General features: G+C 36.2%; 1 protein-coding gene across 2 annotated transcripts in view; it reads left to right on the forward strand.

Moving 5' to 3' along the window:
- The first annotated feature begins 6,074 nt into the window (after positions 1 to 6,074).
- Positions 6,075 to 18,048, forward strand: part of eng (endoglin) — a 37,372-nt gene continuing 25,398 nt past the window's right edge. For both annotated transcript variants that reach the window (XR_010543649.2, XM_065284018.2), the window contains exons 1-2: positions 6,075 to 6,193; positions 7,065 to 7,204. Coding sequence is in view for 1 of the 2 variants with exons in the window: in XM_065284018.2 (XP_065140090.1) it covers positions 7,153 to 7,204 (52 nt within the window). In the remaining variant the exon portion in view is untranslated. The remainder of the gene's footprint in view (positions 6,194 to 7,064; positions 7,205 to 18,048) is intronic.

The raw sequence follows: 18,048 nt of genomic DNA on the forward strand, positions 1-18,048 counted from the left end.
ATATTGTCAGGGACACGAGTGTGCCATTTTGACTCTCTTTTTAATGTTCATTATGAAATCCAGAAAGGCCAGCATCATTTGTACAGTTAGGGGTTGCCATAATATCTTGTACAAATGCAGTACAAAACATTTATTTTACATGCACAATAGCTGAATGTGGATGTGGCGTACATGCACCCATGATCTGTATTCACACATCCATCCAGTTAAACCTTTCATAGACACTGAACAATGCATACTATAATTATTCAAAAACAACTAATACTATGCTGATAAAAAAATTATTCTATATATTATTACAAAAATGTGATTACAGTGCAGAATATTTACGACATAAACTGCTTATTAGTTCATGTTTACAGTTCTGTACTTTTGTTATATTTTAAATGAAAAAGCAAATAATTTTTAAAATAAGCAAATAATGTCCAAAGCTCATGTATCTATCTAGTGCATAAGAAGCGATGTAATAATATTTCCATAAAACGAAGAAAATACTGAATAAATGTAATTGTTTAATATAATTTGTTAAAATGACTTCCAATGTGTTGAATACCATAACTGTTTAAATCATGTTTTTTGCGTGATCTTTTGCATGCATTTCTTACATCCACGTTTGAAAAGAAGATGGATACAGTCTTATATGAAGAACTTTCATTTATATTCACATTGACTTTGATTTCTGCGTTACCTTTTGTGAATGCAAACATTTATAAATCATCATATAAAATAATAATAATAATCCCGAGTGAATAAAGTGTGGACTGATCAGAAGTTCATATCTTCGGCTTGTGTCCTTGACATGATCCTCAGAGAGTCATAAGGAAACGATGGACCTGCGCACAAACACTTTCCCTTTGTTTAACGTGTTGTTTGTTGATGACAGAGAAATATTTGGCACCAGACTGCGTTCAAACAGACAGAAGACCTGAAATTTCCTGTGATTGACTTTGTTTTTGTGTGTGGTTCGTGCAGAATGCTGCTTCATGCTGTTTATCCACGTACATCAGAAAGTGCTTTTAAGAATCAAGGCCAAATGAAAGAACTTAACACAGAAAAATTATTTCTAAATACTGAGCTTATGAAATCCCTTTACAGATGGTCTTAAAAATGAAATATGAAGGCTAATAAATCATGTTAATAAAAAGTATCAGCGTTGTAAATAAAGAATTAAACACATTTTAAAAATGGATGGAAAGTAATAAATCTAAAGTGATGTTCTTTAGAAAGTATCAAGCTGATTCACAGAAACTGGTTGAGATAGATGGGGTACACATTGAAAATGTGCAGGAAATAAAATTTTTAGGTGTAACGATAGACAATAAGTTAAGTTGGAATGCTTGCATCAGACAAAAAACAACTAAAGCCTTGCTATAATTAGTAGAGTTAAACATATCCTTGATCATAATGCACTTCAGACCTTCTACTGTTCTTTAATACAGCCATTGGCTATCTAACCATGTATGGGGCAATAATAACAAAAATGTATAACAGCTACTTTATAAACAAAAGGTCTGGTCTCATTACAATGATAATGAGGTTTGATTGTATTAATGTGTGGAGTGTTGTTATTTAACATGTGTATTTAACTTGTGGTATTCCGTCTACCATTGTTGATATTTGATAAATAAATGTTACTTGCGGTAATATCTGTGTATTATGAATATGTATAGTATGTATGTTGTGAACATATCTCTTAATGAGAAATCATTATTAGTATTATTTATTTTATATATGTATTATATATTTTCATTAATATAATTGAAGAAGGAAGCAGCTATTCTGTTTGTATAAATTCTTTTATAGACTGGGTTGGGGTTCATTAAGTTTTCCTTCTCCCCACTCCATTTCAAGCATAAGTGTAAGTTATTATTATTATTATTATTGAGTATTCTTCTGTTGTTATACTATTTGCTTGAAATAAATTAAGATAAAAAAGTCTAAGTGTAGCTATTACCTCTAAAAAGTGCTGGTTCAACTCATGGTTGGGTAAATAGATCATCATATCATATCAAACATATCATTTGTTTAAATTAACTTATAAAATGTCCAAATTTGACCATGGCATGAAACAACCCAACAGTTTTGCTTTATTGAAAGCAGAACTATAACAAGATGTGTATTACAGAAGATGACATTAATAAACACACATTCATCATCTCTCGTGACCAATGAATGGACAGATGGATGAAACTTTCTTCTCACCTGAAAAATAAAGATGAAAGCATGCAAGATAAAATATAAATATTCAAATTAATTGACTTAAATATCACTGTGTTTATTTTTATTGTGCTAAAATATATGGCACACACACAAAATGATGATATTAATGATATTTCGTTAACATGAGAAGAAATAGAGATTAAAAAAAACAGACACATTCACAACAAATCATTTTTTTTTATAAAACCCTGTTAATGTGACATTATAACAAATTAAACCTGATTAATATTACCTTTTTCATTTAGTTAAGTCAAACTAATATAACACTTTATGGTTTAGTTGAATTATATATTGAAAAAAAATATCTCACTGTAAGAGGGTAATATCTTAACTAAGTGAACAATTTCGTGTAAATGCTTTTATGAATAATCCTATGAGTCATTTCTTTTGATTCGCATGTGCAGGAAAAATGAGCAAACTGCTCCCCCGTGACCCTTCAATAAATCCCAACCAAAAATATTAAACATTATTGTTATTTCTTTAAAAAAAATATTTGTGTTATGCGCTGTTCACGAGAAGTCAGTCTCATCAGTATTTGACTCACGATTCATATAAACAAACGACTCACTTCAGGATTCAGCGTCTGTCTCAGCGTTGATCTGAAGAGGGCGCTATTTAAATTAACTCATACCGGCCGAGTCCTAGATTAATATCAGATAAAACATCAAATCACTTCACGTCTGTTCCAGTTTCAAGGTCTTAACAGCATTTCTGCGCACTTTTTTAGTGTGCTGTCTAGATAGGGAGCTCAGTAGTGCCCGTGGTGTCTCATGAAGCAAATATATAAGTTAGCTGGGAATCACTGATGTGTGTTCATTATGTTGGCTTTGAAAAAGCCAATATATTGTTATTGCTATTAAACTTATATCTTATTATTCTACCCCAAATTATAAACACTAACTCGTCCTAGGGCTTTCAAGCTACATGCACCAAATTTTCCACAGACCTTCAGACTGGTCTGACTTAGTGTGCTATATCTTTTCTAACTGATGGGACCTTCCAAATTCCTAAACGGGGGGCTCGAACACCCCAAAATTTCCATTGACTTAACATGGAGACAAACTTTGACGGGTCATAGCTGTGAGTGAGAAACTTGTAGAAACTTGTGGCTTATCATATTTAAGGAGGCTGACAGGCTGTGTAAGAACATACCTCACAATGGGGTGTAAGCTGTACCCCTGGGGTGTAAGAGGCCCCCAAAATTTCCCATTGACTTATAATGGGGCAGGAAACATGCCCATAAAAGGGAATAAAAACGTCCCAGATGGAATATCTTCACTTTAGAGTGTCGCAGAGACATGGGGTTGGGCTCATTTTACTCAGGCAACCAATCAGTCTCTTAGGATCACCACAGAGCTATTAAGCCACGCCCCTAGCAACAATTTTGGGGTACCCTAGCAACATCTCCCATAGACTACCATTGTAAAAAGCCCAGATGCATATCTTTGCACCAGAGTGTCATAGAGACATAGGGGTGGGCTCATTTTACTCAGGCATCCAATCAGTCTTAATAGGATTCTTATTGAGGCATTAAGCCACGCCCCTAGCAACCAAATATGAACACCCTAGCAACATAATAAACAAAGCCTTATATCTCTGGATCTGAACATCATAGAGACATGGGGGTTGGGTCTTTGGGTCATGTTAGCTTCAAGCTAGCTCCATGCTAAGTCATACTAGCTTCATGCTAGTTTCATGCTAGCTTTATGCTAATTTCATAATAAATCTTGCTAACTTCATGCTAAATCATGCTAACTTCATGTTAAATCTTGTTAGCTGCACGCTAAATAGTGTTAGCGTTATGCTAATCATGTTAACATCATGCTAATCATGTTAGCTTCACGTAAAATTATGCTAGCTTCATGCTAATCATGCTAACCTCATGCTTACTTCATGCTAATCATGCTAGCCTCATGCTACCTTCATGCTAATCATGCTAACATCATGCTAGCTTCATGCTAATCATGCTAGAATCATGCTAGCTTCATGCTAATCATGCTAGAATCATGGTAGCTTCATGCTAATCATGTTAGAATCATGCTAGTTTCATGCTAGCTTCATGCTAATCATGCTAGCAACATGCTAGCTTTATGCTAATCATGCTATCATCATGCTAATCATGCTAGCAACATGTTAGCTTCATGCTAATCATGGTACCATCATGCTAACTTCATGCTAGCTTCATGCTAATCATGCTAACATCATGCTAGCTTCATGCTAATCATGCTAACATCATGCTAACTTCATGCTAGCTTTATGCTTATCATGTTAGCATCATGCTAGCTTCATGCTAATCATGCTAGCATCATGTTAGCTTCATGCTAATCATGCTAGAATCATGCTAGCTTCATGGTAATCATGCTAGAATCATGCTAGTTTCATGCTAGCATCATGCTAGCTTCATGCTAATCATGTTAGCAACATGCTAGCTTTATGCTAATCATGCTATCATCATGCTAATCATGCTAGCAACATGTTAGCTTCATGCTAATCATGCTAGAATCATGCTAGCTTCATGGTAATCATGCTAGAATCATGCTAGTTTCATGCTAGCATCATGCTAGCTTCATGCTAATCATGTTAGCAACATGCTAGCTTTATGCTAATCATGCTATCATGCTAATCATGCTAGCATCATGTTAGCTTCATGCTAATTATGCTAGCTTCATGCTAATCATGCTACAATCATGTTAGCTTCATGCTAATCATGCTAGCATCATGCTAGCTTCATGCTAATCATGCTAGCATCATGTTAGCTTCATGCTAATCATGTTAGCAACATGCTAGCTTTATGCTAGCATTATGCTAGCTTCATGCTAATAATGCTAGCATCATGCTAGCTTCATGTTAATCATGCTAGCATCATGCTAGCTTCATGCTAATCATTCTAGCATCATGCTAACTTCATGCTAATCATGCTAGCAACATGCTAGCTTTATGCTAATCATGCTACCATCATGCTAATCATGCTAGCAACATGCTACCTTCATGCTAATAATGCTACCATCATGCTAACTTCATGCTAGCTTCATGCTAATCATGCTAGCATCATGCTAATCATGCTAACATCATGCTAGCTTCATGCTAATCATGCTAGCATCATGCTAGCTTCATGCTAATCATGATAACATCATGCTAGCTTCATGCTAATCATGCTAGCATCATGCTAGCTTCATGCTAATCATACTAGCATCATGCTAGCTTCATGCTAATCATGTTAGCATCATGCTAGCTTCATGCTAATCATGCTAGCATCATGCTAGCTTCATGCTAGCTTCATGGTAGCATCATGCTAATCATGCTAGCTTCATGCTAATCATGTTAGCATCATGCTAGCTTCATGCTAATCATGCTAGCATCATGCTAGCTTCATGCTAATCATGCTAACTTCATGCTAATCATGTTAGCATCATGCTAGCTTCATGCTAATCATGCTAGCATCATGCTAGCTTCATGTTAATCATGCTAGCATCATGCTAGCTTCATGTTAATCATGCTAGCATCATGCTAATCATCCTAGCTTCTTGTTTATCATGTTGGCATCATGATAAATCATGCTAAATCATGCTACCTTCATACCTAAACATACCAACAGCCAGATAGCCTACTAAACTAAACTTCTGTCAAACCGTTTTAAACATTCAGGCTACGCTTTTTCAAGCCAACATAAAGTTTGTCTTCAAACTTTAATATCTAGTTTATTGTGTTTTTGAAATATAAGTCTTTCAACTTTTTTATTAATATATTTGTTTGTATGTTATGGCTGAAATATTCCTCGTGTGTGCACTAGTATTGTTGTACAGTAGGTGGGATAAATGAACGGTGGCTGACCGGTCAAACTGTGGGTGTGTCTTGTAGTCTCTCAGTCTGATCTCAGGTCAGATCTCAGTTGGAGAAACACTGAGTGACTGAATGATCGCTGTGGATTTACGGACAACACTTTCATTTACTCGCTTTACATCTTCAGCTGAAGGTAAAACTCTCACTCGCTTTATTCATTTAGTTTAATATACAGATAAGTGTTAAGTTAGTTTCTGTCAGTAAGTTAACGCTGATCTTCTGTTCAAGTGTCTGTATAATGATTCTTCTGAGTTTTCTTTGTAACTTTAGTGTTCACTTGGCACTCAAAAGTTCACTTATACAGACTTTTATATTGTGTTTTTATTTATATTTTTTATATTAGTTTGTAGTAGTTTATCTTAGTTTATATGAGTTTATATTCGCTGTCTTTATATGGTTATTGTTTGCATTTTTAATAGTGAATGCTGGATAATGTACGACTTTAATTATGTAGAAAATGAAACTTTGTTGTTAAGTTTCGTCTTTTAAATGAGGGGATAAATCCGCTGAACGGTTTAAAAGTTTTTTTCTGATAAATCTGCGATTATTTACTGTTAACACAAACCCATTACTGTCACACACAATTATTTTTTTATATATATTTTGTTATAGGCTATATTGCTCGGTTAAAATGATTGATCTTAATGGAAGAGAGACCGGGGCTAGTTGTCACAGTATGGAATTTAAACGCGTGAAAAGTTAAATTAAAATCTTTGGTTTTTCTGTAGTGTTTGTGTGTATTTGTCTTCAACACTTGGTTTAAAACTACACTAAAAGCTCATAATGTCAAATATGATATGAACTTTTGATCTCAAGATAAGAGCATTTGTTTTTATACAGTAAATGTCAGGTCACACAAGTTGTCATTGTTAATTGCGGCAAATGATATAAATTTCATTCAGTTCACTAACTGGCCAGATATCTTTCTGTCTGTATATTATAATGGTGGTTAGATGTTTTTTTTTCTTCTGATCTTATTAAAGTGTTGTTGATGTCTTTCACAGGTTGTGTTGAATATTCATCTCACTTCCTTTAAATATCAAAGACCTCACAGGAGAAACTCATTCACATCTAACATCATCTCATCTAAATATGAAGACAATCACGAGGGTTTTAACTCTGCTTCTGTTTATCACAACATCAGGTGAGAGACTTTATTACTCATTCAACATAAATCTGATTTTCACTTTATGACATTTTATACATCTAATAAAAGTCATTATTCAGAGATTATTCAGATTTTAAATCTGTTTATATTGACTTCTTATTCAATTCAATCCAAATTCAGGTTTACACTTTATTTTGACGGTCTACTAACTTTAAATAACTTTGCAACTACATGTTAATGAACTTTCATTACAGTATTAGGTATAGGGTTAGTGAATAGGAATACTTATAAGTTAACATGCAAATGTAAAGTTACTTTTAGTTAACTGAATGTCTGTTGAGGCATCATAACAAAAAAGTCTTAGTGGATATTAACCAGACGATTGAAGTTGCAAATTACTTAAAATGTCTAAAGTGTTACCAAACGTATTTGTATAGCAAATATAGTATAAAAAAACAGATGTTTCTACAGAAAACACATGTTTGTACAAAAGCAGAGTAATCTGTTATCATTTAGGAAATATACATTTACTTGACTTTTAAACATTTAGCAGACTATTTCATCCAAAGTGACTTACAAAAGTGAGGACAAACAATGAAGCGATGTGTGACCCTTGACCACAAAAGCAGTCATAAGTATATTTGTAGTAATATATCCAACAAAACATTATATGGGTCAAAATTAATGTTCTTTTTTAAATGCCATGAAGATATTTTGTAAATGTTTTTTCATGAGTAATATGTTTTGCTAAGGACTTGATTCGGATGACTTTAAAAGTGATATTTCTCAATATATTTTGATTTTTGCATCCTCAGATTCCAGATTTTCTAGATGAATCTCAATTTTAAAATTTGACACTTAGGTTTGTGGTCCATGGTCACATTTGTCTTAGAGAAGAAAAACACATTTGTTTTCAGCGTACACATTTTCAACATTTCTCAGAGATAGAAATCAGTTTTTTTTATAGTTTAAATGATACAGATGGCTAATATGATGTATGCATGTAAACAACAACAGTGAGCACATTAAAGCAATGATTACATGTTTTCATAATTATAATTTATTTAATATAATGTTGTACTGTATGTTGATTTATAGCTGATGTCATCTGATGTCCTCTACAATAGTGTTTGTTTAATTTTCAGATATTGTGAAAGTAATTTACAGTAGTGTAGTGTAGCTTGGTCACGATCTGGCCAGAAAATAAAAAGTGTTTGGTAGAAGAACAGATTCAGTCCATTGAGCTTTTGGTCTGGCGCATGGTTTCTGCTTGGCAAGAAAATGCAGCTGTGTTAAAAGCCGAGTCTGAAATGCAGCAGGTGTTTTATTTTGGTCCAGGTGGTCACTGATGGTTTGATGTCTGCGAGTAACAGCAGAAGATGATCTTGTGAATGTTCAGATGGTGGTCTGATTGCTCTTGTAATTAAGATGGTATATAAGTCTGATGACTCCAAGCTTGAGAGAGAGAAAGTGATCAGACAAGATAATCAACATGTTTAAAATGACTGTAACACTGTCCATCCATAATCAAGTAAAAAAAAACATCTACATCTTTCCTGCCTGAGACACAGAGACAGACAGACAGAAAGACAGACAGAAAGACAGACAGACAGAGACACAGACAAAGAAACAGACAGACCAAGAGTTGATAAATCGCATGTGTCATGCGCAGTCATGTGCATCTTGTCAGTAAAGCCAATTTCTTGACTAGTAGTAATTCACCATCACCTGCTTTCAGATGGGCATTTACTACACAAAGCTGTAGTTCACTGACAATCGGGGCAACTTTGCATTAATTGCGTGGACGTATTCCCTGCGATATGGCCCAGATTGTCAGTGAACTACAACTTTGTGTAGTAAATGCCCATCTGAATGCAGGTGATGGGAATTACTACTAATCAAGAAACCGGCTTCACTGACAAGATGCGAATAACTATCACATGCGATTTATCGTGCAGCCCTACAAGAGACAGACAGACAGACAGACAGACAGACAGACAGACAGACAGACAGACAGACAGACAAAGAGACAGACAGACAGACACACAGAGACACAGACAGACAGACAGACAGACAGACAGACAGACACACACACACACACACACAGAGACACAGATAGACAGACAGACAGAGGGATGTTTGTGTGGGTGGTGAGCAGAGCCATATACCCAAAGGACTGTTTTTAAAAGTATCCTCCAATTTTAGTTTCATTCACATGGAAACATTAAAGTTGGGTTTGCTAACAGCTTTGTTAGTTGAAATCATTTTTACGGCTGCAATAATACAAGAAATAAACTACAAACTGCAATACACGAACAATAAATCACAAAGATCATTTCAATCTGTGAATCGAAATGAAAGTAGGACTTGTTATGAAACTAGCTGATATTACAGTAGATATAGTTTAATTATTTCACATTATGACTGAGAGAGAGAGCGAAAGAAAGAAAGAAAGAAACAAACAGAGAGACAGACACACAGACAGAGAGAGACAGACTAATAGAGACAGACTGACAGAAAGAGACAGATTGAGAGAGACAGACAGACAGACAAACTGAAAGAGACAGACACACAGACTGAGCGAGACAGACAGAAAGAGACAGATTGAGAGAGACAGACGATTCCTTGGTGAAAACAGCACAATGATGTTAAGCGGAAAAAATCCCCTGTGTTAAATATGGCGTGTAGCGTTTAAATGAGGCACTTCCTCATACTGAGGGACCGCCGGCTGGTCTGGGTGGCATTGAGACCCAGTGACGCGACCGCATGGAGACCGATTTCTATCTCGCACTCGCAATTAACAATCTGTTTTTTTTCTTTCCTGTCACTGCTTTGTTTTTTTCTCTTTCTTGTTCACATTTGTTCATTTAGTCCGATTCACAGATTAAAATGATCTTTGTGATTCATTGTTCATGTATTGCAGTTTGAAGTTTATTTTTTTGTAGTTGTTAAATTAGTGTTTGATCTTATTTAAGATAGAAACACACACATACACAGTTATTATCACTACATATGAATGAATGGTTTTTAAAAGCATTCTCCAATTTCAGTTTCATTCACATAGAAACATTAAAGTTAAATCATTTTTAAGGCTGCAATAATACAGAAAAAAGAAATAAACTACAAACTGTAATACATGAACAATAAATCACAAAGATCATTTGAATCTGTGAATCAGATTGAATCAGAGATATTCCAGGGGTCTCCAACCATTTTATGATCAAGGGCCACCACAATGGATAAATCAAACTGGAGGGCTACTTTTTTGATGTAGTCTACTCAAAACTTTTTTGTTTTCCTTTTTATTCTACTTGTTGATATGTTTTATCATTGTTTAAAATATTAACATGCATAAAAGAAGCCAAGCTAATAAATAAATATATTGGAGAGCAGTGTGTTATTCCAGTTAAACTCTATATAGTTTTGTCTCCACAGACTGAATCTCTGTATAGTATCGACTCATAACATCTGCTCTCTTCTTCTTTTAATATCTATTGAGATTTGTTCAGAAGCCCATTTTTTAAATTTATGTTAAAGTTGTGCATTATAATTTGTTTTTGACTCATGAAATAGAAATCTCATGGGCTTCCCAAACATTTCCCCATTGACCTGACAAACAGATGGTCCCGTCCCAAACTCATGCACATGCAGTGGTTGAGAAAGTGTTGTTATGATGGGATGTTGGGAAAATAACTGCAGGATATTAAATTTAAACATGATAAAATATAATTACTGACATTAAACTATATAAGAAACTAACACGTGAGGGATGGAGAAGTTTAGAAGTTTGTGAATGGCAGTTTCACTTTTCTGAAGTCTGTGTTTATTCTTGCCTGTAAAACATTATATTCTTGCAATATTTTGTCTTTTATAGCCTCGATTAGCCTCAATTATCCTCGAGGTCAACAAAACAGAACATTTGTTTTAGAGGCGGAGCAAGATATTACAATTTAATTATAAGACAAATATTTTTTCCCAATCAATAAATCATGCACAATAAGTCCAGTGATGTGTATGGCGTAAATTTCATTTTGACTTTGGTTAAAAACTTTTCCTCTCTTATTGCGATGCTGTGTCGTAGAAATCTTTATAGGTCCACTTAGTTCTGAAAACCCGAGCCTGTCGGGTAAAAAGTGATTCTGGTTGGGTACATTTCTTTGGACTCTAGTTTAATGTTTGTCTGTCTCTGTGGACATCTCTCGTTCAGACCGGTCGTGCCGTGACTCATGAATGGCTGGTTAGCATCAGACAGACACGCTGACCGTCTAACTGATCTAACACCCAGAATAACATAGCCTTACTGGTAAACGAGGTGAGCAACATGAGCTCATACACAGCTGAAGCAGACACAATATTTCTCAGAAGAGTCTGAACAAACACATGTTGCTCGTGAGGGGCCGAGACATACAGACAGACATCAGTTATCATACTGTGCATTTGTCATAATCACCAGCAATTATCTTCTCATTTACTGGCAGGTTTGTTGGCAGCAGCGTTGTTGGTATTGAGTCATGAAATGGGGTCAGAATCATCAGCACCAGAGCGAGAGGCGTCTGCAGGTCCGCTGATGTTTTAAGAAGCATATGCTGTGTGAATCGACATCAGATTTGAGTGATTAGACGCCCCTCCTGTGTATTTAGATGGGGTTACCTCCATCTGCTAACAGTCTCTGTTAAATGAGTCTCTCCTCCCAGAACCGCTGTGTTAATGAAGGTAGAGAACGTAGATTAGCTCTCTGTGAGGAGCATCAGAAATCTCTCATTATTTATTGAGTTTAAAAATTTGTGCTTTGTATTCCCTGCACATTTGAGAACTCGCAATAGGTATGTTGGAATAATTGTTAAAAAAGAAATCGATGTGTATGCACACAGATTCTTGTAAATATTCCGGATTTTGTAAATCCTTCTGCCAGCGACCTGTGACAAAGAAAGCTTGGAAGGCGCTCTCGGAATGAAAAGCGCAAGGCGATGCAATAAAAATTGCATGCAAATGCAAGTATTTAAATAGCGTTTAGAGAAAGCTGAGGCAGCTTTTTTATTTGTGAAGAGAAAGAAAGTGTGTGTCGTGTGTTCATTCATCTGCTGTTGTGCTGGATCTCATACAGACAGATATTAAAAAATCTAAACTATTTGAAAGTGTTTAAAGGTGGACTCAGCTCATGTCTTTCTTTGTGAGGACTACAGGTGTTAGACAGGAGTTTGCATGAAGACACACCTGTAACATCACTAGTGTGATGATGGGTAGAGATGCTGACGATAGCACTTTAAGAGACGTCCTGAGCTCTGAGATCCCCAGAATCTGCAGATTTGTGACTCAATCGATGTCCACTGCCCTGTCAGATCAAATCTTTTACCACTGGTAACGTGTGTGTGGTGAAGAATATTGACATATCTGCTCTTTATATTTATATATATAATCTGTATTAATAATGTATAGTCATCAGATGGTGAGTTTTGTTAGTGGATCTACCAATCACAACACACATTTTAAGTGTTTTATATACATTCAGTATCTCATAGTATGCGTGTATAAAGCATATTTTCAATAATAACAGATTTTCTTGACTTTATGTATTTAAGAGCGCTTTTAAATCAATGGTTTGTAATTTGATAAAAGATGTAGTAGGAAATGCTGTGTTTTCAGTCACTGTTTTGGTGTTTTTGGTTGAAATCATCCAGTGGTGATTCACACAGCTGTGAGGATAAACCTGTAAATGTGTCTCATAATCATAAAGTTTGATAAATACTGATTTCACATCTTTGACATGACCTTATTCAGTCAGTATTAAAGGGATAGTTCAGCCAAAAATAAAAAATTAACCCATGATTTTCTCACCTATGCACATACTGTAACTGGTGCGCAGGTGTGCACGTGCGATTAAAATAAAAAATACGCACCAGACACTGCTCTAAAAGATGCTTTTGCAGACCAGCATTGCTGGAATTTTATTACATAGTTACATAATGTACTGCAACATAAGGGATTTGGTCACACTTTATGTTACGGTAACACTGTTACAGTGTAATTATACATAGTACAAAGTAATAATCATTAACAACATGTACTTACTGTGGGGTTGGGGTAAGGATTAGGGTTTGGTTTAGGGTTAGTTGCATGTACTTATGCATAATTAACTGTTATTACAATAATAATTACATGTATCATGTGTAACACCGTAAAATAAAGTGTTACCGGGATTTCTTCGTGCATCATTGGTAAGATAAAAAATATGTGTTGTTAGCAGCGATGCAACAGTCACTGGCCTGATTGGACAATTTAAATATTTAAGATTTCAATACTTTACTCATGTGTTGTTTGATAAGTTTTGTTTGCGTGCACCTTTAAAGTGTGAACCGCATCTCAAGGCTTCAGACAGCTTGTTAGTATGAGCAAATGGTAAAGACAGCACACAAATGCCAACTGAGTTTGTTTTCTTGCACTTGAGCGGACATTTAAAAAAAACCTCACAAAATGACCTAGTGGAAAAAAGTCTTTTACACATATATAAGCAGTTAAGAAATAAAATGTGTGTGTAACAATATATTGGATATTAGGGCTGGGTATTGGTAAGGGCCTCACAACGATACATGGGCCATGATACAATGTATCGTGATATGATACAATACGTTGCATGTTACGATACATTGCGATACTTTTTCTTTTTTTATCAAAAAAGTTTAAAAAAAGAGCTGACATTTTTTTGTAAACTTCTTTTTAAGCTAAAGTGCTTCCACACGTTGGCTTTGAAAGCTGCAGGTGTTTTAAATTTTCTGCCATTTTCTCACTCCCGCTAACTTCTGAGACATTGGCCGAATGGCTGTATATGACAGACATCTGGACTGGGACAAATACAGCAGTGTTCTTTGAGAACCAGGACAAAAAAGTTATGTTCACCCTTTCTACGAGCTGTCCTTGATGTATTTGATTTTCTTTTTTTAGATGAACCCAATCGGAGTTATATTAGAGAATGTCCTGGCTGCTCCAAGCTCATAGTGGTAGTAAATGGTAAATATAATCCACGCGTCTATAGTCGTTTTCAGCATAGACGTATCTACTTGTCTCATCTCGTACGATACGTCATATGTTGGAAATGTGCTCTCTTGTAAATGTGTGTCAGTCGTTACCAGAAGCTTGTTATTTTAGTTTGTAAAGTTTTAAATATTGATATTTTTCAAACAAAATCTCATTGATTGCCCTTAGATGGAGCCTTGTGGATTACTTCTGTGAAGGATGGATGCCCTTTTTTTTAAACTTTAAATAAGAAACACCATTTTATACCATTATAAAGCTTGAATATGAAGTGCCAGTGTAGTTGGAATGCAAACATTGCTGATATGCTAATTACGTAATGACGTAATCTTGTGACATTTAGTGACTTTCTATTGAAAATAGCTTACAACACTTAATAAAACACATAATGAAAATAACAGATATTGCCATGGTGACTTGAAACTGTAAAGAATACACTGATGAGCTGCACTAGGTATAAAAGTTTTTTAAAACTTGACACAGCAAAAGATGTGAGACCCTCGTGTAATGGTCAAACACGTCTGTCTAGTGCGTGTTTACATAGAAAAACTATTGAAAAAGTATGGCAGTGGAATAGAAAACATGTTTGCCATCCAAACTTACCATCCGCCTATTAAAACATTTGTGTGGAAATTTGGTTTGATTGCATTCAGTACATTCACACGTGCACCAAAATCTTGAATGTTCTTTAGATCATTTGGAAAGATTTTATTTATAAATCACAATAAATAATGACTTCAGCTGAGTTTTCACAGGATCTTTGAGATATCTACATTAAGTGTGTTATACAGTGGGGTTAGAAACAGGGCAGTGTGTTTAACATCTGCCCCACACTCGTTTGTTTCTCTGTTTATTTCCGACTCTGAGATGGCCGACAGTCGGCTCCCGCAGGATTAAACAGACCTACACAAAGACAGGCCGTCTCCAGAAGTCCTGCCCGAGTCGTCTGTCTGAACTCGCGCCTCCTTTGGGCGTCATTAGAACGGCTGACACAGCAAACCGTCCAGCGTCTCCGCCGAGACTCGTCACTGCGATGATAGCGAGATGAATCTTTGGGGATTTGCGATCAGGCGGGATTCGGGGCAGCCGCGGGGGTTAGAGGCCAGGGGACACCGCACGCCTCTGCGCGCCACTGATAAGGGTTTGTTTGTCTTCCTGTGGATGGTTAGGCCTCAGTCTGCGGCCGAGGAAACGCTGGGACAATAGGTGTACGGAGCAGCCCTTGACCTCTCTCTCTTCCTCTCTCTGTGCCCGGCCCACCTCACCGTTTCACCGCCTCTCTTCCGTCCTGGCCTGCAAAACACTTTCATCAGACTCCCCAAATCGTCTGACTCTTTCAGAAGAAAGAATCAGAGAATCTTAACTTTGGCCAAGCGTTGCCTTCAAATACAGTAAGAAATGTCGTGATATTAAATATTTTTATAACTGTTTTGATGATACATTGAGATAAATTCAGACAGCTACATGGACTGTTTAATATAAAAAAGTGCATTTTTTATTCATAATAAAAATAATCATTTTTACTGTTTGACTAATGCTAAACCATGCAATAATATTATGCATCCATACATGTTTACCGAGGAAACCAATCAAGAGCGCAGAATCTGTGCTTCCTGAAATCTATTTATATAACAGAAAGGTCTTTCCTACAGAAGCCGTAGATTTATTTACACGTCTGTGTTGTTCTAACCAAAACAAATAAACCTCAACAAATGTATTTGCCTTTGATTATTGTGAGGACGGGATATATTTGATGTTGAGTTATTTATGTACAGGAAACAGATTCCCGCAGGTTAAAGAGGATCACGACATCTCTGACCTCAGATCAGACTCATAACAGGATATGAGCTCAGATTCCAGGATGTGATTCTTTATTGCCAGTTCAGCGTGTTTTATAAAACATCACATTTACTTGAAAGATTCTTGGACTTCCAGTAAGAAAGTGTCGTATTTCTGCAGTATTGCTAAATCTGAAATGTAACATTCACTGTTTTTATAGCCTTTTAAAACAGGAAGTCATTTGGTGATAAACCGCTCATAGCATGAATCTCTTTATGAGTCGTGTTTGACTTTTGACTCTTCTGTCCATTCTCTGTAAATGTGCTTTAGACAGGATTAGTTTGTTTTTTTCATATGTAGGAGTGATATAGAAACATGACCTCACAGCAGTCTAATATTGTGAAAGTTTTCCAGGTGTGATCTGCTTCAGCTGTATGAAATCTCAACATGATCTGAGGAAATCAAAAAAATTTTGTGCTTATCTGTGCCGTGAAACTTCAGAAAGCTGCTGTGATTTATTTGAATCATTTTAACAAAAATGGAAAATTTCAATCTTTTATCTGAAATCCGACCTTCTCCCAGCTCGTAATGGTAGAAATGCATTTCATCTGTTTGTCGGTACGGCTGCGTGCGCGTGTTTTCCAGCGTTAAGCAATTCGACTGTGACTCTCACATTTACCCGCCGGCACTCTTCTGTGTTTGTGTGATTGTGTGTTGGCCCAGATGAAGGCCTCGGGGTCAAAACCGAAAATGAAGCCCTTCTCGAACGCGCACACGGGGGCAAAGAAACAACAAATGAGTCCCAGTGAAGTCTGAGTGATGGATGGGGCGGCTCTTAGTTTTATCTCACAGAAATGGTTTCCCACTGATTGAAAATCTTCAGTCTGAAAGATTTCTTTGCATGGGAAAGAGTCATTGATGGTTCTGATGTAAAGAGATAAACACGGCTTATAGCTCATTTAACACAGAAGCGCTTAGTGAAGCTCTGGTATTTCCGGGTGAGTTTCGTGGGTCAAGCGCCAGCACCATTTATATCCCTTGTGTTGTTGTGTGAGTCTTCTGTGAGATGTAATTCATCCGGTTCTGAACTGTGGAGACTCATGTGAGACTATCAACACAGATACACAGGAGTACCATTCAGTCTACCATTCATGTACATTTAGTGTAGTTTTTCGGTTGCTCAAAGGTTGTCGGTTTGAATCCCATGGAGCACACATACTGATGCTAATGTGTTTATTTCTCATTTTTGCATCGCTCATCTGATTTTAGGATAAGCATACTGTATATGAGGCTTTACAGTAAACATGTTGATAAAGAACATTAAGAAGCATATGGCGCCCAATATGTACAATGAGTTTGTTCAGTATTTGGTGACATCCTTGAAAAGTCTCTCGTCTGGCCGGGACAAAGCCTGTGCTTAGACTGCCGTCACCGTACACTTGACGTCTAAACATGGCTCTTCCTGTTGTCCCAACATTTCTCGAGGTTTCCTGTATGACCTCTTGTGCTCTCTGTTGATTGTAAAGGAGCCGAACATTTCTGAAAGATTACCTGCTGCTTGAGCGTCTGTTAGTCACACGAGTCTTTCACTTTATAAAACCTTACCAGAATCTGAATCATCTGTTCCTTTAAAGAATATTAAAACAATGCACACGTCAGCCTTACCATAGTTTTTAACTATAATGATATATCAGATGATCTTTTTCTCACATTTTTCCATAGGTAGTTAGTTAGTTATCCATAACAGAGAAATGTAACATCTATAACATGGTTTCTTCCTTATAAATTACCTGATTGATGTTAAAAAAGTTATTACGAGAGATAAAACGATCTTCCTTGCGTGGACAGACAGGTCTGAAGCATGCACACAGATGCGTGACCCCGATATATAGACATCTATACAGAATTACAATATTAAAATATCTGTTTTGACGAGAATTCACTCAGATTTAACCTGTTATGTCATAAGTGAATGTTTGTTCAACTGTTTCCCGTTAATCCTTCCATTACAGGAGATCTTAAATAGGGCTGGGTATCGATTCAGATGTTCCAGATCGATTCACAAGCTATCA

Source organism: Paramisgurnus dabryanus, chromosome 5 (assembly GCF_030506205.2).
Source record: "Paramisgurnus dabryanus chromosome 5, PD_genome_1.1, whole genome shotgun sequence".
Taxonomy (NCBI): domain Eukaryota; kingdom Metazoa; phylum Chordata; class Actinopteri; order Cypriniformes; family Cobitidae; genus Paramisgurnus; species Paramisgurnus dabryanus.